Source organism: Nelumbo lutea, chromosome 4 (genome assembly GCF_056320005.1).
Source record: "Nelumbo lutea isolate HS-2025 chromosome 4, American lotus-T2T, whole genome shotgun sequence".
NCBI classification, from domain to species: Eukaryota; Viridiplantae; Streptophyta; class Magnoliopsida; order Proteales; family Nelumbonaceae; genus Nelumbo; species Nelumbo lutea.
Window position 1 is genome coordinate 9,161,843 of NC_142687.1, and position 23,101 is coordinate 9,184,943.

The 23,101-nt window shown below is 41.8% G+C and overlaps 3 protein-coding genes across 3 annotated transcripts; 1 reads left to right on the forward strand and 2 right to left on the reverse strand.

Annotated features, from left to right (window-relative positions):
- Positions 1–407: 407 nt before the first annotated feature.
- Positions 408–2,348, forward strand: LOC148853784 (RNI-like superfamily protein). The gene has a single exon (XM_088940922.1). It carries the CDS (start codon positions 765–767, stop codon positions 2,238–2,240), a length of 1,476 nt encoding a protein of 491 aa, XP_088797048.1. The 5' UTR covers positions 408–764; the 3' UTR covers positions 2,241–2,348.
- A 1,475-nt stretch (positions 2,349–3,823) lies between these two features.
- Positions 3,824–8,449, reverse strand: LOC148853785 (F-box family protein). The gene is made up of 4 exons (XM_088940923.1): positions 7,687–8,449; positions 4,890–5,023; positions 4,398–4,580; positions 3,824–4,120 (listed from the first exon to the last, which is right to left on the reverse strand). Exons 1-4 carry the CDS (start codon positions 8,303–8,305, stop codon positions 3,956–3,958), a joined length of 1,101 nt encoding a protein of 366 aa, XP_088797049.1. The 5' UTR covers positions 8,306–8,449; the 3' UTR covers positions 3,824–3,955.
- A 12,341-nt stretch (positions 8,450–20,790) lies between these two features.
- On the reverse strand, positions 20,791–22,885 carry LOC148853786 (uncharacterized). Its single transcript, XM_088981986.1, has 3 exons — positions 22,269–22,885; positions 22,026–22,155; positions 20,791–21,900 (listed from the first exon to the last, which is right to left on the reverse strand). The coding sequence occupies exons 1-3, from the start codon at positions 22,399–22,401 to the stop codon at positions 21,075–21,077; spliced, it is 1,089 nt and encodes a 362-aa protein (XP_088838112.1). The 5' UTR covers positions 22,402–22,885; the 3' UTR covers positions 20,791–21,074.
- Positions 22,886–23,101: the final 216 nt, after the last annotated feature.

A 23,101-nucleotide genomic window follows, 5' to 3' on the forward strand; every position in this document is an offset into this window, starting at 1 on the left:
TGAGTATTCTCAAAATATACAAGACTGGTCTATATAAAGTCTGAGCTCAACTAAATAATACACGATGGAAAGGAACCAATTACCAAACCATCCAAGTTAGTAACAACTCAATCTTCTATTAAGTCTGATCAATTCAACCATACCAAGGAATCAAGGAAACTGCTTTTCTTTTCTGGCCCATCCATCCATTCCGACTCTTTAATTTGTAAATGGCATAATTTACTAATTAATTTGATTTTTATTTAGTTGTCAATTACCATAATTTCCATGCTCTCCCCTCTTTTTATTTTACTAAATTTTACATTTGGAGTTTAACCCAATATTCCTAATTCAATTTCCTATATCTTATCCCTACCTCCTCCCTCCAAAGAACAAACATGTATCACAATTGCATCTGCCACGTGGTCGAAACTCTCAACTTTTTAAACTCTTCTCTTCAACTTCTCTATGCCTCAACGCAACTCTCCAGTCTACGTCGCATTCGCATCCTCCTTTCTTCTCCTTTATCCTCACGACCGTTTTGCTATTGTTGTTGTTCTTCTTCTTCAGCCTGCTTCTCCCCAACTAAAATCGAAATTCCAAAAGCTAGCTAGCTCTTCGATTTTCTCTCTGCTGCCTACCTTTACAATCGAATTCGACTCTATTCCCCACTCCCTAGTATTTGATCTCTATCCATCTCCACCAATTCTTCAATTAAAGGACGACGTCCTCTTTGTTACTTTCTAGAAAGAAGAAAAGGAAGATGATTGGGAAGAGTAAGAGAGATGGATAGTTTACTATGCGATGAACTTGTTCAAGAAATATTTCAGCGCCTCCCACCGTCGATGTCCTACACCGTTCCGCTTGTCTGCAAGCGCTGGCTCTTCCTCCATCGGACCTCTAAGTCTTCCCTTTCCGTTCGTCTGCCTACCCATCCTTACTCAATCTCTTCCTTCTCTTCTTTGCTCTCTCGTTACCCCCGTCTCTCTTCCCTTACCGTCATCATAGATAACTCCAGTACTCCCCTTTTTTCATCGGATTCTAGTGCTGAAACGGAAGCCGTTCATGGGCCGGCCTTATTCTGGGATCACCGCCTTCTTTCTGTGGCTTCCAATTGTTCTTATCTCCGTCGTCTTCGATTCTTCGCCGGACCCGTCTCACCCTCTGCTCTCGTTTCTCTATCTTCCTCCTGTAAACACCTCGTCTCTCTTAGTATCTCCTCTTTTCGCCCTTTCTCATTCCGTTGGCTCACCTCCTTTCCTTCTCTCAAGGAGCTCTTCGTCGTTGAATCCCATACCGCAAATTCCATTCACTTTCCTACTCTGGAATTCGATTCCGACGACGATGACGATGGAACCCATACCTCTCTGCCAGCGTCTGAATTGCCTTTGGAAAGTCTCTGCTTGACGGGAATCGGTGCAGGCGATCGCCGGATGGGTTGGCTATGGAGAAGATGCACAAAGCTCCGGAGGCTGCAATTGCGGAGCTGTGAAGGTACGGTCGACGGCGCCTCTTTTTCTTCCTTAGTTAGGTGCTTGCAAGGTCTCCAAGAGTTGGAACTCAGGACATGTAGGACGATTGCGGATGGGGTCTTGTTACGATTAGCTGAACATGGCAGCTCTCTCAATTCTCTCCTCATATACGATGGAGGTAGCAGGGACGGTCTCCGCCAGTTTATAAGGCGTTGCAGCTCCACCCTGCAGAAGCTTGACCTGCGTTTGCCTCTCGACCTCGATAACGACCACCTCTCCGCTGTTGCGGAGAACTTTCGTGGTCTTGTCAGCCTTCGGCTCCAAAGTTGCTGCCTTGTCACAGGTGAAGGACTCAAGACTCTTGGGACGGCCATGAGCGCCGGACTTGAGGAATTGGCGCTTATTAACTGTGACGTGGTTGAAAGAGAACCTGGATTGTTAGTCACCTTGGGCCAGAGCCTAAGAGTGCTCAGGAAGTTGGATTTGTCTCATAATGAGATGTTGCTCGATAAGGAATTTGTTTCCATGCTCGTTTCCTGCAAAAAATTGGTAGATATTAAGCTGAGAGGATGCAAGAATCTCACGGATGTTGCACTGGTTTCCATCTTCAAAAACTGCAAGCTTTTGGAGAGTCTGGACATTTTACACTGTTGTTGGATTGGGGCCAAGGAAGTTGAGTTCTTTGTTCTCAACCACCCAAGATTGAGGCGGCTTGAGGTTGAAGAAAGCAAGCTATCTGGTGGTGCTAAGATGTGGGCATCCCAGAAATTCATCGAACTTGTTGGTTGATTGATGAACCAATGAAGGAAGACAACAATCAATTTTACGTTAGGTTTTAAATGAAACAGGTACATGTATATATACATATATATCAATTATAAATTGCTTTTGTTTTAACCTTTGATGTTGTGAAATAGAGCGAGGAATGCTCTCCTTCTCCTTCCTCTGTTAATAATCTTTCATATGTTCGTGATATTCAAATCATAGTCTCAGACTGGCTTCTTCTACTTACTGGAGTAAAGAGAAAAAAGGGTGTGGGGGAGGGGGGGGGGATACACTTGGTCAAAGAACTCTGCAACAACTACAAGTACTCTTAGTACACCTGAAAATTCAGCGCCACGTTTGGCCTATTTTTACAAGGATTCGATGGATGCTTCATCTGGCAAAACTTTGGTAATCGAGCAAATATATATTGTTTGAGGACATTCATTGGTCTGTAGTTCTTCCGAATTCTAAAACCCAATATGCTTTACTAGTTTTCTTTTATTTAAACTACAGTAACATTTTAGAAGATTGAGATGTTAAAATCTCAGTATTAGAACTCGATGAGTTGATCTGAACTCAAATCATTGATCAAGAATCTGTACCTACCTGTTGTTTTTTTTTAAACAATCATGGTGGAGAAGCTTCTAGCCACAAAGGTCTTTGTTACACCTGTCTCTGTTGTGTATCTTGGTTTTTATTTGACAACAGTGACAGTTGCGGAGGCTTATGGTTTTCAGGTTGAATAGAAAGGGCAGGGATGCCGACCACTTGATTTTGGTAGGCGATAACAAGAATGGAACACGAATTCTCTTCCCTGTATTTTCTGTAGAGAACAAGTCACAAATGTTAAGGTAGCTTCAACCTTCAGACATGACAAGAAATTACCAGTCCCATGGTTTTGATTGGGTGATGATATTGGTTAAGGAGTATATTGTCCAGCTGCTCAATTGGTCTATGAGCCCGATCTGTTGGTCATGACGCTGTTCTAGCCGACACAAACAGACATGAGAAATATTAGCATACGAGGCTTACGAGCCATCATAAACTTTTCTGAGAAATTAAAATGCGGAATGCATTGAAACTTGGATTATATTGGTAGCTGGCTGGCTGGCTCAGGCATCTATATCAAGTTCATCAAATTATTATATTATTAGCTGCTGCAGCAACTAGCCAAATACCTGTGGCCGTGATTTACCGAGTAAGAAATTATCTATCTATCCAGAAAAAGAGGAGCATAGGAAAAATAAAATTAGTATGGACTCTATTCTCTTCCAGAAAAATAGGCAAGTAATCTGTATTCTGTATAAGAATAAAACCTAGCTGCCATGTGCAACCTTCTATCCTGACCAGAATATCCTTATCTTGTTGGGTTGTTCTGGTTGCTTGTACTGTTTGTTACCGGCGCATCTGCTGAAACATGACAAGTTGATAACTCAGCACCGACAACTCTTAACCCCTGTGTCAACTTCTTCTTTGGTGTCCAGGGCAAGGATGAAATTCACTTGTTGGAAATGCTTGGTTTGAAGTAGTTCTAGAACGGTTCTATACCAGCCAGGGAAGGACAAACTTGGCTAGGCAATTAGTGTAACATCAGAAGGGAAGTTAAGTTATGCATGGGAACAAAAAAATGCAAGTAAAAATATAATGTACACAAACTGTTTAAATACATAGATCAGCAAGAAGGAAGAGCCCGGTAAAAAATGTAAATGTGATGTATACAAACTGTGGAAATACACATCTCAACGAGAAGGAAGAGCCCGCCAATTGTCAGCTAGGTGCATGGCACGGTCACGTGAAATTGCAGAAAGCTGTTGGAGGATTACATTCTTAACATGAGCTGCAGCAGTTTCACCTGCTCGTGTAGCAAGCTCGAGGTAGACTACTGCTTTCATCATTTCCCCTTCCTGCCCAATTAGGAAAAGATTGTATCAGTGCACATAAACAGAGAAAGAAAAGAGAAATTAATGGTTTAATGTCTATAACTAGTTGTTTCATATAGCAGATGGCTTAGCCAAATGTGGTGTGATTTTGGATCATTTGTATAGTTACGAACTTCCTCCTCTGTAATCTTTTGGGGTTCTTCCCCTGTTTTGTACATCTTCTCATGTACCCCTTATTTCTTTAATGAAATCTGGTTAAATTCCTCTCAAGAAAAGGAAAGGTGGTATTTGCATTACATACAGAGAAGAGACTAAGGCCATGCTCGAACTGAGCTTTACTATGGCCACGATCAGCAGCCCGCTTCATCCATTTCCTTGCTTGTTGATGATTGTGCACCAAACCTTCACCAAATGAGTAGCACAATGAAGTGTTGTACATAGCACGCACATACCCACCTGCAGCAGCTCTAAGATACCATTTAGCCTGAACAAATAAGAAACTTCTATCAGTAAAAACATTCTTGGTCGGGATGCATAGTGGTAAAGAAACAAGTATGATTAAATTGTATCTTTAAATTATATCTTGGAATTTGAAGTACCAACAATTGAAACCAGAAGCATTGAGAAAGGGATCTCTTTCAGAAAATGTAGGAAGTAAAATCACTAAAATTGCATATACAAATAATTTATCAATGTTTTAGGGGACTACTGGGCTAAAGAATTCAACAGCTTTCATGGATATTCTATTGATTCAGAAAACAATAGATGAACTGAGAGGGGCAAAAGTGCATACAGCTTCAGCTAGATTAGACTCCACTCCACGACCTTGATGCAAACAGAGTGCAAGCTGGTATTGAGCACGGACATGGCCAGCAACGGAAGCTCGGTATAACCATTTCATAGCTTCCTTTGGGTTAGAAGGTTCAGCTGCAAACATGACAAAGGTTATGAACACATGAAGTGAGAATGTTGAATGAAGCCTATGAATTTATAGAAAATTACAAACAACTCCCTATGTGCTATTGTGCATCTCATGACAAACAACTCCAATATCATTAGATTGACTGCAGTATGATTAAGAATGTTCATATCACATTCAATTTATTAACAGTTCACTGAGCAGGAAAAGAAAAGCAGTTTAATGCCATATTTGGATTGGGCAGAAGAAAACATGGTAAGGATAGAAAAAGTCTTACTTGGTCTCACGATTAGGTCCCCCTCTCCCATACAAACACACACCATTTTCTTTTCCTTTCAAAATAACGGCTTTATTTTTTTATGGCTTTGCTACTCCTTTCCACACGTGTATTATTGGGGAAGGGGGAGGTTGGAGCACTTTATTGAAGTTGCCTCTGCATTTTTTGGCATATAACTGATGCCTCTAGACACAGATATGGGTATGGCATCTGCTGAATTTAGATTTGTGGTGAAGTATGGTGAATACAAGAATAACACCAAGGAATAAGCTTGAATAAGTTTGTGCATAGAACTAAAGTTCAAGCAAATAAAATAAGAACAAGCAAGATTAGGAGAGAAAGAACAAGTTTTATAGTGAAGCAACACAGGGCCCAGAAAGGGGAGAATAGAGTAACAAGAAAACAAAAGGAAGTTGGAGGTGCATACCTCAGAGGCTATTCACAAACTGATCTCAATTTTTTTAATTGTAAACTGATCAGGTAATTTGATTGAAATGATAATAAATGGTGCACAAAGATAGAAAGAAAAATGAGGGGAAAAAGCCCACGAAAGGAGTATAAAATAAGAGCTAGCCATTGCTTCTCTCCCCCAGTATGACAGAATTTGAACCTATTCCAATTCCAATCTATCCTACCTATTTACCCTATTTTCATCCCCGGACCTACTTAGGCTAACTCCTAATCCTATAAACCCGTCTAGAGCAAGCTTACCCTACATCAATTTGGTATGAAAATAGTCAATCTTACATAATCTCCCTAAGCAGAATTGTAAACTGATCAGGTAATTTGATTGAAATGATAATAAATGGTGCACAAAGATAGAAAGAAAAATGAGGGGCAAAAGCCCTCAAGGAGTATAAAATAAGAGCTAGCCATTGCTACTCTCCCCCAGTATGACAGAATTTGAACCTATTCCAATTCCAATCTATCCTACCTATTTACCCTATTTTCATCCCCGGACCTACTTAGGCTAACTCCTAATCCTATAAACCCATCTAGAGCAAGCTTACCCTACATCAATTTGGTATGAAAATAGTCAATCTTACATCATCTCCCTAAGCAGGTGGGAAAAATTTTTTTCACTGTACAGAGAGCGCAGCACAGCTCATATGGTGGAAGGTGACTCTAAAAATGTAATAAGTTGGGCCAATAGTCTGCAGTATGGCCCATAGAGATTTGACTTCTATCTCAATGGGATTGGGGATATATCTGCCAATTTAATCTGCTCTTTTAGATGGATCCCTAGAGATTTCTATAGTGTTGCTGATGGATGGGCCAAAGCTGGGGGTGGATAGGGATATTTTTGTTCCCATGTATCTCCTCCCCTTTTCTACGTTACATCCATGATATGGTCCTATAAATGCTAGCAGAGACCACACTGCCTCATGTTTTACTCATCAATTTTGAGATCTTTACACTATATTGAGGATGAAGGAAAAGATCTCTCAGTTCTCACATAGGCAATATGATGAAGTATTTTGATTTATCAGTTGATTCAATTCCCCCGTGTTGGAAGCTAGAAGGAGCGCTAAGGAGAGTTCAATAAGGACAACTGTTTAAGCAGTTAGATGAGATCTGATAACTCAGAGGCCTATAGCTTAACAGTGAACCTTGATAGAGTACAATAGAAAAAACATAATTCAATTAGCCAACCTCAAGCAGTTTTGAATTGAGCCAAGTAAATATTTATTGTCATCACCACGGTATGGGATTCCTGGCTATGTTCTTGCATTCTACACCAAATGACCTGATTCTTTATTCTTAATGCCACAAGCTAACAGTCAACAAAATCACCTCAACTGCCATGATGGAGGTGGGGGGATTGCCATTCTATCCACAAGCTGGTTCTTTATTCTTAATGTCACCTCTACTCGCCCATACATGACAGCAGAGTCCATAGGGTGATGATAGCTGAGCTCATAAGGCCAACACCATATTCGCGCTAGAAGCCAAGAAAGAAGTAGCCATGAATCCAATAACTCTGACAAAACTAACCAAAGAAAAGAAATGGACTCAGCATCGGGTGAAGAATGAATTTGAAGAATTCCACAATTCACGCCTACGACCGGCAGAAATGAGAGTGTGGAGCAGAGGATAGGAAGATATCCAATGAATTCTATCACATCAAATTTGAAGGTCACTTCTCTGATTGCCAAAGAAGCACAATCATTATCTTTCAATTAAAACACTTCATTAACAGAGACCAATCTAACTTGTTTCTCGACAATTCTCATATGCACGGCAACCTAGTAAAACTGCAGTAGATATCAGAATATCAATATAAAGAAAGTCCTTTTCTTTTTGGATTGTGGGGTGGGAGGGAGGTAGAGTATGAGAAAAACTATGCACACAAAACTAAAAGAAAACACGATAGAAAGATCTGTAGAAGCAAACCTTGCAAGTAAGAAATCCCCAAATTACACTGCCCAGCAGGATCACCGAGTTCAGCAGCCTTCTTGTACAAGGCAATACCCTCCCCCTTCTTGCCTATCTCCCAGTAAATTAGACCGGCATCGACCATGGCAAGCGTAGAGCCACGGGCGGCACCCTTCAAGAAGGAATCAAGAGCCTTGTCGAGGTTGGGGCGGACCCCACCGTGGCCGTGCTTGAACCGCTTTCCCCAGCGGAGGAACAACATAGCCTCCCTGAGAGGTCGAAGGGCGTCCCGCCACGAGCGGCAAACCAAGGAAGCCGATTGGAGATTTGGGAGGGTGAAGGAAGAAGCAACCTTAGCCAATACATCAAATGGTAGTAAAGAGAAATCATGGTGGGCAATCTGCGAGGACGATGCGTTGGTACCGAAGCGGCTGCGACGGGTCGACTCGGTTCTTCTAGGTGCGGAAGTGACGGTAAAGTTGCATCTGCTTCCACAAACCTCTAGATGTCGTCGTTCTTGTGGCTTGTATTTTTCGTTGCTTCTCCTGCTCTTTCTGTCGTTGTTGTTGTTGTTTCCCAACGAAAGAGCTGTGATCTGTTCACCGTCTGCGAGGAATGCCCATGCTCTCTGTTTCATTTTCTTCTCTCTCTCTCTCTCTGCTTTCTTGCAGTGAGGTGAGACTAGAGAAAAAAAGGGAGCAACCGAGCGAGAGGGCGGTGGTTGAGTAGGTCGCGGAAAACGGAAGGGGGAAGTGTTAACTACGTCCACAAAAGAATTGAGTTGGGTTTCTTTGAATCGTACTTGCCCCGTTTTCAGACGGTGGATAGTAGGGGTGTCAATTGGACTGGATTTGGTCCAATCCAGTCCAGTCCAATTTAAGTCCATTACAAATGGACCTGGTCCAATCCAGTCCAATGATTATTTTGGACCGGTGAGAGATTGTCCAATCTGTTCAAATTTCTGTTAATTGAGACAGGTTTCAACTCAAACCTGGTCCATTGACACCTATGTTCTTATCTTCTATTAATGGACCAGATATTGGCTCAATCCAATATAAATTCATTATGGACGGACCAGGTCCAATCCAATATGTCATATTGGTATGTTCAATCCGTCCAAATTCAATACGTTTTATTGGTCCGTCCAATCTATCCAAATGGATTTTGTTTTGGACTGAGTCCAACCCAAAACTGGTCCATTAACACCCTTAGTGGATAGGAAACAGTGCGACAACAAATGATTATAGGGGTGCAAGTTGGGCGGGCCCAGCCCGAGCCCAAACCGGCCCAACCCAGAATTTTAGATGGGCTGTAGTTGGATTTTTGGTTCTCGGGACTAAGAAGTTGGGTTTTTTATTTTTTGATCCAAGCTCGGGCCTAGCCCTTAGGTGGCCTGAGCCCGTCACAATTACATATATATACATATATATATATATATGCATACATATTTACATATATACATAAATATATTATATATGTATATATATTTGCATAAATATATTTATATATAATTTTAGAGTAGATTTATTGACCAACCTGAACTAGGCCCGGGCCTAAGCCCAACTCGAATGCATCAAATTACAAGATGGGCTGGGCTCGAGTTGGTAAAACTGGGCTTGACCTCCAGATTGGGTTCACACACCATTAACCAGAAAATGGATTAGAAAACTAAGAATGATGGCTGATGAAGTGATGATATTGATACCCATTAGAGACGTGGGACATATTGGTGGACCGATTCAGTCCGACAATTTTATATGGGCTGAGCTTGAATTTTTATAGTCGGGTTGAGTTTGGGGCTAAAGTTTGGGCTTTTTAGTTTTTTTTTTATTAGACTCGGGCCTAGCCCTTAACCCGAATTTAGCACAAGTGCAACCTACTTAATTTGCATCCTTATTGAAGTTAGAATGAATGATAAAGATTGATGGTGTGCGTTCCGATAGCTCCCTGTTGGATGATACTTTGGACGTTGGACTAGATAGGTTATTTGGTCGAGCTATAAAGAAAAAGAGAAGATCGGAGTACTCGGGCTACTTTATCCAGTATGGGCACTTCGATGCTTAAATCAGTGAACTGGAGTTTTTTCTGAGAGCTAGGAAACAAGAGAGAGCTAGAGAGCTTGAGTGTTAAATCGTGCATACCTTATGAGGTTGGAGGTGAGGCCCTTATATAGGTGGGCTGCCGTGAGCCTCACGAAACGCGTCTAGGATCTCTGATCCGTCTGATTCGGAAGTGGTTTCAGGCTTAGAGATGGACTTTGTGCAAGTAGGTAATGTTTATTCAATCCCGCCCAGAGCGGGTGGGGTGATAACCAGCTTTTCCAACGTGGCATTTTGATATTGGGGAATTCGAAGGCGATAGTTTGCATAAGTGGGAGGTTGCTCAGCACATCAGGGAAGTCGCTAATCGGAGTGAGGTCAGATTGGTGGAAGTAGGTCACCTCTTACGCTGACTTGAGGTCCTACCAAGGTGTTTGCAGCTCGGCCTACCGAGGTAGTACCGAGGTTGCTGAAGTGTCCGAAGTGGGCTGCTTACGTTGTGTCGAGGTGTCACTCTACTGTTCTTCAATGCCATGTGTTGTGATATCATTGGAGGACCGAATTACACCTCATCAATTGCCCCCTACTTCCAAGTCCATCGTGGTCAGTACGACAAGGGAGTAGTTTTAACCCGAGGTGATTTGATCCAACTTCCATCCTCATTTATGGTCCGATCAATGGCTCGAGTAGGGCTGTTCACGGATCAGGTTGGGTCAGTTTACTGAGGTTTTTCCAACTGACCTAACCTTGTCGGGTTACCTGAGATGGAAACCGGAACTGACCCAATGTTAAGCAAAACCGACCTAGACCGTTTGAGTCGGGTTGGGTCGATTTCGGCTCTAAGTTCATCCATGCCCCCCATGGCCACCTAGTTTTTTGGAAATATATATCTGACATATTTCATAATATATATATATTTTTTTTATATAGATATTGGAATATATATTTTCAGATATTTCTGTTTTTAGTTAAGTAGGAACTAATTCGGTTCGGGATGGGTCGGTTTCGGTTTTCACACAAGAAAACCGAAACTGACCCAAACCATCGGTTTATGAATTTGTACAACCCGAAACCGGCTGGTGCTGATGAAAACCTAGGCGACTCGGGTTCGATCGGTCCGGGTTGATCAGTTTGGTTGGGTTGGGCCTTCTTATGAATAGCCATAGGCTCGAGATCAAGTTCGTTCGGTTGGTCTGGCCTAGGCACAAGGTAGCATACCAGGGATGCGTGGATGCCACACAACCATTATGTTGCATGGACGTAAAAAATGTACTAAACTAATTTTGCCTCGGAATACGAACCATTGCACCTATGTGAAATGTTAGATGCAATTGATCTCAACCGTCCATAGTTTGGTTCATCGTCTATAAATAGGACCCTCAGGGGCCCATTCCTCTCGTCCCTATCTTTGGAATTCTGGTGAGACCACAAAGCTCGACGTTATCGCAATGATCAGTGTTGTCGGTGATGTCGGTTTATTCATCCTAAGTGAATCATCTCCCCTACTTCTGTTTTTGCTCATAATGTTTGATAGTGAGTCCGGGGAAGAGAGGGATCCGCCCTTCCAGGCCGAGGAAGGGACCTCGACTTAAGACTGATGGGGTTTTCACAAGAGGGCCTCATCTTCTTGTAGGGCTAAAGCACTATACCAGTTTAATCCCACCGAGCTCTTTGCCGAGATCATCTTTGAGCTTGCAGCTCAATATCAGATTCTGAATCAGTTCGGATATTCTCTTCCCTATGGGAAATACTTGCAAGAGCACAAGGAAGATGAGGTCATTGTCTTCGAGGAGGCCTTGAAAGCGGGTATTCAGTTCCCCCTTCATCCACTTATCCCCGAGGTGTTGAACTATTATAACATTAGCTTAGGTCAGCTTCATCCCAACTCCATTAGGACCCTCGTCGGCACCATCTCCTTTTGTCACCACATCGGCCTTCCCCTAGATGTTAAGACCATTGCAGCAAATTCCACATAAAAAAAACCCTCCAGTACTCCTGAGATGTACAATTGTTACTTGTCCTACCGCCTTAGGTGTAAGCTGATGAATGGCTTTCCCTCCAAAGTAGCATATGGTTGTTCTTGACAACCTAGAGAGAGGGAGTGAGGGACACCGGGGAGGAAACTCTAAGTGTTCGAACGCAGGTAAGAATGCAGGTCCTAGCGGACCGGAAGTCTATGCTGAGTGAGTACTTGTCCGAGGAGAAGTTGATCCAGGTCGAGCTGAGTCCTCTAGGCATGTCGTCATCTCAAGATTGAGCATTTTCTTACTTTCTTTTCTTTTTACACTCCGTCTCACCCTTAAATTTCTCATCATGTCAGGCATGCCAACTTTCGGATTGTTCCAAGTCGTGAAGAGGAAGAAGAGGAAGGTGGCTCACCAAGAGGACCTTAGATTGTTTCTCCAGAGATCACCGTGTGAAGTGTTGTTGCGACTGTGCCGATAATTGACCTAGTTGAGGGAGATCAGCCAGAAAGGATCTCGCTAGAGACCGAGGCCTCCCGTACATCCGAGGAGCCCCTTCCACCACCCAAGACTGAGGTGACCGATGGTTTGAATGTTGAGACCGATCCTGAGGAGAGGCATACAATCATGGACTTCAGGACTGCCCTGGTGAAGAGCAAGGAGATTGCCTTTCTTGAAGAGGTCGCAAGGCTTCACAAATCATGTCCCAGTGAGCTTGGTGGAAAGCTTATGCATTGCCTCATGGTGGTATGTCCTCGACCTTCTTGTTGTATTCATTATGATCTTCATTCTAGACTTATTTTCCTTTTTCTCTTTTATAGGTGAAAACTTTTGTGCATACCTTGTTGGGGCTGGCTGAGGGAGGTTTGGTGAGGGCCTAGGATGCTGAGAAGGAAGCGGTGGAGTACAGGTCCTGAATTTAATGGGTTGTCTATCTCATTGGCGACCTGAAGGATGAGCTCATGGTAGAGCGGGTTCGCACTACGGACCTGACGGGGGAGGTCGAGAAGCTAACCAAGGAGATTGGGCTCAAGGACCAACAATTCCAGGAGAAAGAAGCCACACTGAGCAACAGTCAAAGTTTCTCGACGACGTCCATGTTGTTGAGGTCCATGCAGTTGAAGAGTTTAAAACCTCGCCCGACTTCGTAAATGAAAGGAAGGAGTTCAGGTCTAGCGCCTTTTGTTAGGAATTTAAACTATGTCGGATGCTAGTGGCTTCGGTGTGCCTAGAATTTGACCTCAGCAAAATAAAGTCATTGGCGTTCACCAACAAGATGATGGGTCGGGTTGATCAAAAGCCTAACTCCGAGGAGGAGGAGGAGGATGAGGTTGATGTGATCAGCGGCGGCGCAGACTGTGAATCTGATGCTAGTGTGAAGGTGTGGGAGCATATGAGCCCTAGAATATCAGACTTTTTGCCTTTGTTCTTGGACCCCCATATATATAAGTTGTATGTCAAGCCTCCAAGTTCGACTTCCTTTATATTTCCTATTGAGTAGCAATGTACTCTTTATTTCTTCCGTTTAATGGAATAGAAATTTTATATACACTGTGCCCCTCTTTCTTGCCTTGTACTTTCAGTTACTAGAAAATAGGTTGTTTTAGAAACGCAATCGGGGGTGCTGAAATAATGATGCGCACGAGTTGCCTAAGTGCCAAAGCGATTAGACTCATAATTTCAGCTAAGTCAAAAAAATGCCAAGTTGTCGAACTACTGAGATATTCCGAGATCAGTGCAGGGGGCCTTAGAGCTAAAGTGCTCATAGCGTAGATTGGCTAGACCAGGCCACTAGGGTAGGCAGTCTTAGTTTTCACACCTAGTACAATTTGCAATCTTTGTGGACGTAGTTTGAAACTTCGGAACTCTTCATAGACAATATCTCCTTGCGTTGTTGACATTCCATGCACGGGGTACTTGCCTCCCTTCGAACATTTTTAGCTCGTACGTACCCTCCTCGATCACCTTGAGAACTTTGTAGGAGGCTTCCCAGTTTGGACCTTGCTTTCCCATGCTGGGCTCATGTACCATAACCTTCCTGAGTACTAGGTTGCTAACTTGAAATTGACGTCTCTTAACTCGGGCGTTATAATTCCGAGATACTCATTGCTTGTATGCCAACATCCGAGTATTGGCAAAGTCATAGACTTCTTCCACTAGGTTAAGGTTAGTCTGTAGCTCGTCCTTGTTAGCCTCCTCATTGTACGTCTCAGACCGCAAGGTCGGTACCTCGATCACGATTGGTATGACAACCTATGTCCCGTATGTTAGGTTGAAAGGAGTATACCCAGTTGCCATATCGATAATAGTTTGATAAGAGCAAAGGACACTGGGCAGCTCATCCACCCACAAACCCTTGGCTCGAGAGAGCCGAGCTTTGAGTCCGTGGAGTATCGCCCTATTCGTCACTTCGGTCTGACCATTTGCTTGGGGATGGGCCAACGAAGTGAAGTTCTACTGGATTCCCATCTCTGCACACCAGTTTTGGAACTTGATGTCTTCGAATTGCTTCCCATTGTCCGAAATCAGTATCTTGGGGAGTTCGAATTTGCAGGTGATGCTCTTCTAGAAAAAGTTTTGCACGTTTCAAGATGTGATGGATACCAATGGCTCGGCTTCCACCCACATCGTAAAGTAATCAACTGTGACGACCAAGAACCTCTTTTGCCTAGTCGCAGGTGGAAAAGGATTGAGGATATCTATCCCCCATTATGCAAATGGACATGGGCTGGTAAGGTGCCTTAGGTCGATGGTGGGTAGGGGTGTCAATTAGATTAGATTTGGTCCAATCCCGTCTAGTCCAATGTGAGTCCATTGTAAATGGACAAAGTCCAATCCAATCTAATGAATATTTTGGACCAGTCCAATTCAATGATTGGATCGTCCAATTTGTTCAAATTCGTTTTGGTTTAGATTGGTTTCAACCCAAACCTAATATATTAACACCTATATTCTTTATCTTATATCAATGGATTAGATATTGTCTTAATCCAACCTAATCCAATATAAATTTATTAAGGATAGACCAGGTGTAGTCCAATTTAATAAATATTTTGGACCGGATTGGTCCAATCCAATTTGTCTTGTTGGTCCGTCCAATCCGTCCAAATTGGTTTTGGACTGGATGGGTTCCAACCAAAAACTAGAGGTGTAAAGTGGGCCATGTCGGATTGGCACGGCATGGCCCACGAGCGGCCCGCACAAAGTGCAGGCTGTGCCGCCCCTCCTCATTGAAAAGTTTGGGGGTCGGCCTGACATGGCCCATGGCCCAAGCTTGTGTGGGCTAGTGTCGTGTTGTGCCGTGGGCCGGGTTGGCCCAAGTCGGGCCATGGACCAGACCAAAGCTATTTTGCCTATTTATTTAATAAAATTGAAAAAAAAACTTAAAATTTTAATTTTATATGAATTTTAATGTATACAATTGCTTATATATATACACACAATAATTAAATAAATTAGTATAATAAAATTGAAAATAATTGTTTATTTTATTAATATACTATATACTATATATTATTATATAAAATTATATATTATATATTATATATAGGCCATGCTAGCATGCGGGCTGTGGGCGACACGACCCGATTTACACCTCTACCCAAAACTAGTCCATCGACACCCTTACCGGTGGGTATCCCTTCCTAACAGGGTAGGTGGGGATGGATTTTGATATTCTACAACTCATATGAGTATAAGGTATGTTATTAGGCTAAACCAAATCGTTCCTGACTCACATATTGTTGAAAATCATATGGAACTCGTGTATTAGGTGTTGAATTTAATAATATTTTAACTTTATATAAAGGATAATTAATAGTTTATGTGTTTTTTACCTGTCTCAATCAAATAATTGAAAATTTTTGTTGTTTGTTTATGTTATTTTACTTGTTTATTGTTCATATATAACAAGAAATAATAAGAAATCTTATGTGAGTTCTAAACTCATTCTTATCTACCCTTAAACATGAGAAAGATAGGAAGAGGGTTTTGCATTTTCATGTATAGGGTTTAGATTCTCAAAATCTAAGGTGATATGAGTATTAGAGTGTACAGTTGTTGGGAGGTTTTAAGAAGGCGGGTAGAATGTAGGATTTACAAAACCCTCGCCAAACCTGTTCCATCGCCAATTCTCTAAAACAGAACTGAAATGCAGCAATGGTTTCATTTTCTAAGGTGAGTCCCACATGGACAGCCTATATGCTATATTTGATGAAAAACCCAAATCAGCCATTGGTCAGGTATTCAGGTATCTTCAAAGCAGCTGAATCTTCGGCTAAACCCTCTCAGATAGGCCCTTAACGTATTTTAAGAAATGTAGCCATGTCAAATTAGATCAAATTAGAACAGTCATAGTATAAATCAGTGATCAGTGATGGTATGCCTATATCAAAACTAAATCAGCCACATGGTGTGTATTCACAGCAAATTAAATCAATCACTGGTGTGCCCTAAATTGCCCACATGTGATATGTCCAAATTCATTTGGGGTGAGAACAAGAAGAAGAGAACCCACTGATAATTTTTCTTTTCTCGTGCTTCCAATTTGATTAATTAAAATGAAGCGGGTAAGAAGAAAGACCGTAAAAATTAATCAGTTAAAAAGTTATATGTTCTCTGATAAGATGTTGGACGCACGGGATTTAAGGATATGTCTCATTTGCCGTGGATCCCTTTCATTTGAAAGGTACCTCTGGTGGGACCCTTGAAACATCATTCTCTCCGGACTCCACCCCATGTGCAAGATTCTCATTCTTAACCTGAGAGAAACCTAATACAACAGCTCTATATTCACCAAGATTGGTAGGCTTTTCCAGAATACCTTTTTTATACTCCACACAGTTGAAGATAATTTTGATATATAGGAGTTACTGAAGTGCAGTAGAAAAATAAAGCTATGCATTCTCTTCAATTGCTGTTAAATAATCTATCTATCTTATCATTCAAAATAACCTGTGCTATTTGATCTAAGTTGATCTCAAGAATCGGAACCGTAGACATATATTGAAAAGTTCAGGAACACATAATCCAAAGGTGTGAAACTGTGAATCACAATTTTGTCCAAACCTTGATAAAAGGAACCAGGCTCAACGACCACCCCATCCCGAAGGCGAAATCGGATGGGCTCCCCACAGTCCACAGAGCGCCTCATGGGGATGTGCTGTGGGGAGCCCATCCAAACTCCCCTGCTATCTGCCTCCTCCCTTTTGAAAAAGAGGTGGAATCTGTTTACACTTTACAATAAAAATTGTCTCAATACAATTTTAATTTAAGATATTTCATCATGAGATTGGGACCCATAATGCTACTCAACACAGATCATAGGAATTTTTTTTTGTTGTAAACAGATCCGGACCGTTAATAAAAGTAGCACCGCTTAGAGTTGTGTAGGCTTGATGGGCTCTTGGGCCAAGATTGGCATTGCATGTGGGTTATTTTGAATTTGTAGGCCAGATGGGTTGAACCTTGGGCCCTTCAAAGAAACTACCAAAATTAATTTCACTGAAAAATCGATTTCTGCGTTCAATGGTGAGTGTTGCTGGACTTTCTCCTTCACTAAAAGAACTTGAAGGCTTTTCATATGGAGCATATCTTGCAACGTCCGAATCCACTGCATGAAAGCCCTCTCAATGGGTACTACTAACTTTGGGCCCATGGGCTTAGCAGAGATCCAAAGGTTGGACTTAAAATCCCAATATCTAATATAGAACACGGGTGTAACTTGTAAGTGAGTAAGCCCAACCTCGATGGATTCTTAAAGTGGGCGAGCCTGACGTATGAGCTCCTTAGATTGATTGCAAGCCTGAGATCTAACCGGAGTCCAAACCCAATTGAAAGGTCACAAAGCTGAGCAAAATTATTTTGACACCCTTTTGATTAATTGAATCAATGATGCTTCTCAGTGATCTAGTCTAGTATAAGCGATAAATCGGCTGTATCATCATAAATTCATTTGACAACATCCTTTGTCGTTTAATCTGGCAATGAGTGATGACTACTCACTAGAGACTAGAGCCATAATTGTTTGATGGAAATAGGTTTGAAAAGTCGCCACCTGTATACATCATTGTTCATTGATAGATAATTGGAAGTCTACTAAATCATATATATATATATATATATATTTCACATAAAGTTGCCACGTGTCTAAGTAAAAAAAAAAAGAAAAGAAAATTTGGGATCACCATTAAGATGGGTTCCACATTAATTAAACGGTAGTTAATAGTAACACTAAGAATCAGCATAAAGCAATGATGCCAATTTATTAATTGTTACAACTGCCAATATATATGTATATTATTCATCAATCGGATAGTAAAGCAATTACCTAATCTTTTTCCAATCTATGAAGGGAGGGTGTTTTAGGTGAAGTGGACCCAACTCATCAATACATTAGATACGTGGCAAATGAAGGGACAATTAACCTCATCATAGTCATGCAGATATAGAGGCAGCTATTTGTTTAATGGAATCTTATGGTCTATTGGCATTTCAGATTAAGCAAAAGATTCGAGTTGCAGTACAACGGTAATAGCAATAGCATAACCCAGTTAGCATTATTGAAGGAGTAGGCCAGTGGCGCTGTGCAGTACTGAGTACTCCCAGAAATGCCAAAACCCAGTGGATTTAGACATACTCGATCACATATTCACATACTCTGGAGTAGCAGAGGCGAGGACAATGAAATGAATGGTCCACGCGATTTTCCTGTACATTGTTAAAGAAACCAGGAAAGGTCCCAGCTCGGTACTTGCAAAAAGCTTTCGAATTTGAACGTAACGAAGCCTCCAAAGTTGATGAGGGTCATCCGGACCCGATCATGGTCCACACGACTTCTTCGTACGTATTCACCAGCAGCTAGCGGGGAAAAGCGAGCGAGCGAGAGAGAGAGAGAGAGAGAGAGAGAGAGAGAGAGAGAGAGAGAGAGAGATGGAACAGCTAGTCCGGCCGGCCTCGCCTCTCAAGAAATTGTCTGTTTGCAATTTCAATCAACTTTTTTTTTTAAGTGGATATAACATTACCCAGCTCCAGCTGTTGAATTGGAGCTGCTCAGAGCATAAACCTATGTGGAAGCGTTTGATGCAACGCGTACGCCAATCTCCAAACTCTTCCAAATTAAACCCATTTATCCGCCCATTCCATCAATCTCTCCACATCTGCTCTTCTCAAAATTGACAGCGATGTGACCCCCCCTCCCTCCTTGAACCGCTGAACGTACGAGTATAATATATATTTATATATATAAAGAGAGAGATTCCATAACCATCATTTCTGATCTGTTCTCCGTACGTTCAAACTCACAGCATTTTTGAATTTCAATAAAGAAAACTAATAAAACAATCAAGTTTAGTGTTTAGAGCCACTGTCAAGTGTCTGTTACCGGTAATTGCAGTGCCACGGACGACTACAGCAATTTCTCTGTTTATGTACCCAGATACTGTAAGAGATCATTGATTAATGATTACCGGAGGCGGAGCTTGGACGGAGCGCCGGAAATTCAACTATTTCCTTTGGTTTCAGAGGCAAAATTGTTGCTCTGAGTTTGGGTTGTTGAATTGAAATGGGAAAGTTCAAAAACCCTCGATCTTCAAGGTATGTAGGCGGAAATTTGGATTGGAGAAGGCCTGGACTCTGGAGTCTGGAGTCGATCAAAAGCAGTAGGACTGACCACTGAGGGCTGGCTGAATAGAGAAGCCCGTTCAGGCAAAATCCCTTTTCTTTAGCCCAGGCTGCCCAGCGTAGATGGATGTCCTGCTGGCTACTCCAGAACCCAGACCTTCAGATAGAATTCTACTGGAGTACCGGGTTCCTTGTTAGAAAGCAAAGGAAAAAAAAAAATCTGTTTTGATCCGAAAATCTTCAAAGAAGTAGTATTACTCTTGATCCCAAACGCTATTTGAGAACCATATATAATATAGTACCTAGTACGTACTAGCAATCTGCATTTATTTGAAACTATTCACAATTAATATGTAGGTGACATCATTGTGTGCAATGGATGTAGCAAAAATTCCATAATTCTCTTCTCCAGTCGCGGTTAAAAAACAGAAGAAGAAGAAGAAGAAGAAGAAGAAGAAGAAGAAAAATCAACCGTGTCTCTTCCCCCGTTCAGGTTCTTTGCTTACAAGAATGGGTGTTTCTTATCAGTCTCTGGACTAAAATCAAACTCATTAATTAATGAGCCATGAATCTAAACCACCTAATTAGTTTTAATAACTTGACTTGGATGATTTTTGCCTCGTGACATCTCCAACTGGTGGTTGGTTGTCTGTGATGGACGATGCTGACAACACTTGATCCAATTCACTAAAGTCTAAATAGCTAGTTACCTAATCCAAACCCAATTCAGTTCTGGAATCAGGCTCCTATATGGTTGAGGGTGGACTGGAGTTGGAGTTTGGACATTTCTCAACCCAACCCGAATCGAATTCCCATTACTACTATACCAGACCTGGCCCCCCTGTTCCAGAAAGGGACAATCTACGCGCACGGGAGGGGCTAGAGAGTTAAATCACTTCCCAACCCAACCGACCCATGGCGGAGGGGCTCACTGCTCAGAGAAACAAGCGACTGGCCAAGCTTGCTTCTTTCTCGCCCAGACAAAATGGTGGCCATCGTCCCAATTAATCCCACAGTCGGTCATTTCCACCATGAGATATATATGAGCCAACACATACATGATGCAAGTTCAGTTCGTCGAACATGGATGGGCCTGGTCCCTCTCTTCTTTTTCTTTTCAATTTTTGCTCAGACTTGTTTCTTTTTCTATTGACGTGGTGACAGACAAAGTGCTGAAGAAATTCTTGTCCACCCTCCACGCAACACCATATGAACTCAAACTACTGGGTATAGTAGAAGCATAGAAAATGATTGGAAGGAGAAAACCATAATAATGATGATACACAAGAAACAGAGAGAAAGTCAAGGCCGCATTTTTCTGTTCTGTAATTAGTGTTAACCCAGACAAGAAACCAATAACAATAGTAATAGTAGTAGTTGATTAATATTAAAATTTTCTGGCCAAAATCAGTATCATATTCTATCATGAGATTACTCATTAGAAGCTAGAATCAACTTCCTAATGGGGCTCAAACAAACACACTCAACAGTCACCACTCTTTCTGCAAAATCCATTTACAGAATAAGAATTCATTTTAGTTCACACAATTCTAACAACATTATTTCACGACTTCTGTTGACAAGAAGGATTAGAAAAAAAAAAAAAAAAAACAGAAAAGGAAAGCCCAAAGGATCACCAACTCAAACCTTTCTCTGTAGGATCTCTCCATGTACTGTCAACATCTATATGTGTGTTCAAGCGAAGAGGGAGGGGGTTTAAAATCCAAAAAGAAAAGAAGAAGAAGAAGAAAAAATTGGTGGAACTAGGTGACGAATTTACAGTCTACATATGCTGGAACATATCAAAACCCGCTCCAGTTAGGTCCTCGGATAGTGACGTCAATGGAAAGCTACTGAAATCATCTGAACTCTGTGTTTGTTTTTGCTCATCTTGCCATGAACGTAGCTCCAATTCTTCGGATTTGATCCCGTTGAACTGAAACTGGAAAACAGGTTCCAACCTGGTGTCAGAAGAGTCCCAACAGAAGCTCGCATTGCTGACCATGTTGTTCATCTGAAATTCTGCCTGACTGCTCATGTTGCAGCTGTTACTAGAACTTTCCTTTGTTTCGTTGTAGAATAAGCTGCTCACCCTCGAAGTTGAATTGTTTTCGGAAGTATCTGTCTCAGTCACACTAGTTAATTGGGGCATCGAAGTAAACCCAAAATCAAAGGTGGTCGCCAAATGGGCCTGGTTGAAAGGTCTGAAATTTTGGTGATGTTGAGACACGAGGTTGGAATTTGTTCCAACAGGATTGATACCCGTTTGGAATTCAAACAAAGGAAAGGGATCAAAGATTTGTTTTGTCAGAAAATTTTCTTCTGAAGTTCCATCGAGTCCGGCAACATGGTAGCCCGAACTGTTAACGGAAAATGCCTGCTCAAATTCCTCTGAGCTCTGTGTGCGTCGAGGCCTTTTAGGCTGAGACGGTTGCAAGGAATCTTCTTCCCTACTTTTCTCGTCATCCCGTAATTCAGCTTCACACAGCGGCTTGTGGGTGTTTGGGTCAATTCCTTGTTGCTTCAGTTTCTTCTTCAGGCAAGAATTCCAGAAGTTCTTTATCTCATTATCTGTTCTTCCAGGTAATTGTGCTGCAATTTGAGCCCACCTGTAATTCCAGTAAGAAAGAATTAAAATTAAAAGAAAAAAAAAAGTTCAAAATTCATTTAAGTTTTGTTCTGAATCGAGAAGTATATATATTTTCCAGAATCACATTCTCGAGTGTCTGGATACCTGTTGCCGAGGGCTTCATGGAGACTGATTATCGCATCCTCCTCTTCCTGTGAGAACATTCCTCTCTTAAGATCTGGTCTCAAGTAGTTTATCCATCTGAGCCTGCAACTCTTTCCGCACCTTTGAAGACCTGCAAGAAGAGAAGCTTAGAATTAGTGAATTACCATTTTACTACACTACACTACACCATGGATTTCCATGGAAACTAATTAAGGAGGAGACAGCCAGATGATTGATTATTACCTGCTTGTTTGGGAACTGAACTCCAACAGCCAATACCATACCTAGTGATGTGGTTGAACAACTTCTCGTCCTCCTCAGGAGACCATAAACCTTTCTTTAGCTTTTGTTTAAAACAACAAGAATGGCGCCCCATTTTTGAGATGACGCCGATGATGAGGATATCGATGTCTCTTCTGGGAATTCAAAGTAGCCACTTGCTGGGAAGGCTCAAGGGTTTATACATGATGAAGTGAGAGAAAGAGAAGATGGAAGGAACACCTCTTTATTGATTTTGCGTGGAAAAGTTAAGAATGTTTGTCCATGATTTAAAAGAGGGGGAGAAAAATCATGCTTTGGTTTCAAGTTATTAGAGAGAGAGAGAGAGAGAGAGAGAGAGAGAGAGAGAGAGAGAGAAGAACCCAGGAAGGTGAAGCAATCAAGTGGGTTTTACGCAAGTCTGGTGATGCTTTGCATAAGAAATGAATTGGATTTTAAGATATCTCTATCTCTAGAAAAAAAAAAATAAAAAAAGAAAATGAAAACAATCATAATGGAGAAGAACAGCTCGCTCTCTCTCCATCAAATGTAAAGTAGAGTTTATTAGCGAGAGTGAGTTGTTAGCTTGGCTTCAATAATTTAAGACTTGTTTGAAAGGAATTTTGTGCTAAATACAGAAAAGAAAATAAATTGTCGGCCGACACCAACGGCCCGATACGCCGTCGAGCGTAAAATGGTCCCCGATCCCGGATTTGCAATGCTAGAGCGTGCGTCAGGACTTGCGTCTCATTCACCCGTATCGCCCAATCTCAATATGTGGGCTTGGCGTTCGTCAGATCGTTGACCACTACCCGGAT

Excerpts from the sequence above, each read along its gene's own strand:
- LOC148853784 (XM_088940922.1), top strand. The coding sequence starts at position 765 with ATGGATAGTTTACTATGCGATGAACTTGTTCAAGAAATATTTCAGCGC.
- LOC148853785 (XM_088940923.1), bottom strand. The coding sequence starts at position 8,305 with ATGAAACAGAGAGCATGGGCATTCCTCGCAGACGGTGAACAGATCACA. Across the intron at positions 5,024-7,686 it reads GGGGATTTCTTACTTGCAAG|CTGAACCTTCTAACCCAAAG; the intron begins GTTTGCTTCTAC and ends TCATGTTTGCAG. Across the intron at positions 4,121-4,397 it reads ATGGCCTTAGTCTCTTCTCT|GAAGGGGAAATGATGAAAGC; the intron begins GTATGTAATGCA and ends CTAATTGGGCAG.
- LOC148853786 (XM_088981986.1), bottom strand. The coding sequence starts at position 22,401 with ATGGGGCGCCATTCTTGTTGTTTTAAACAAAAGCTAAAGAAAGGTTTA. Across the intron at positions 22,156-22,268 it reads TTCAGTTCCCAAACAAGCAG|GTCTTCAAAGGTGCGGAAAG; the intron begins GTAATAATCAAT and ends CTCTTCTTGCAG. Across the intron at positions 21,901-22,025 it reads CATGAAGCCCTCGGCAACAG|GTGGGCTCAAATTGCAGCAC; the intron begins GTATCCAGACAC and ends CTGGAATTACAG.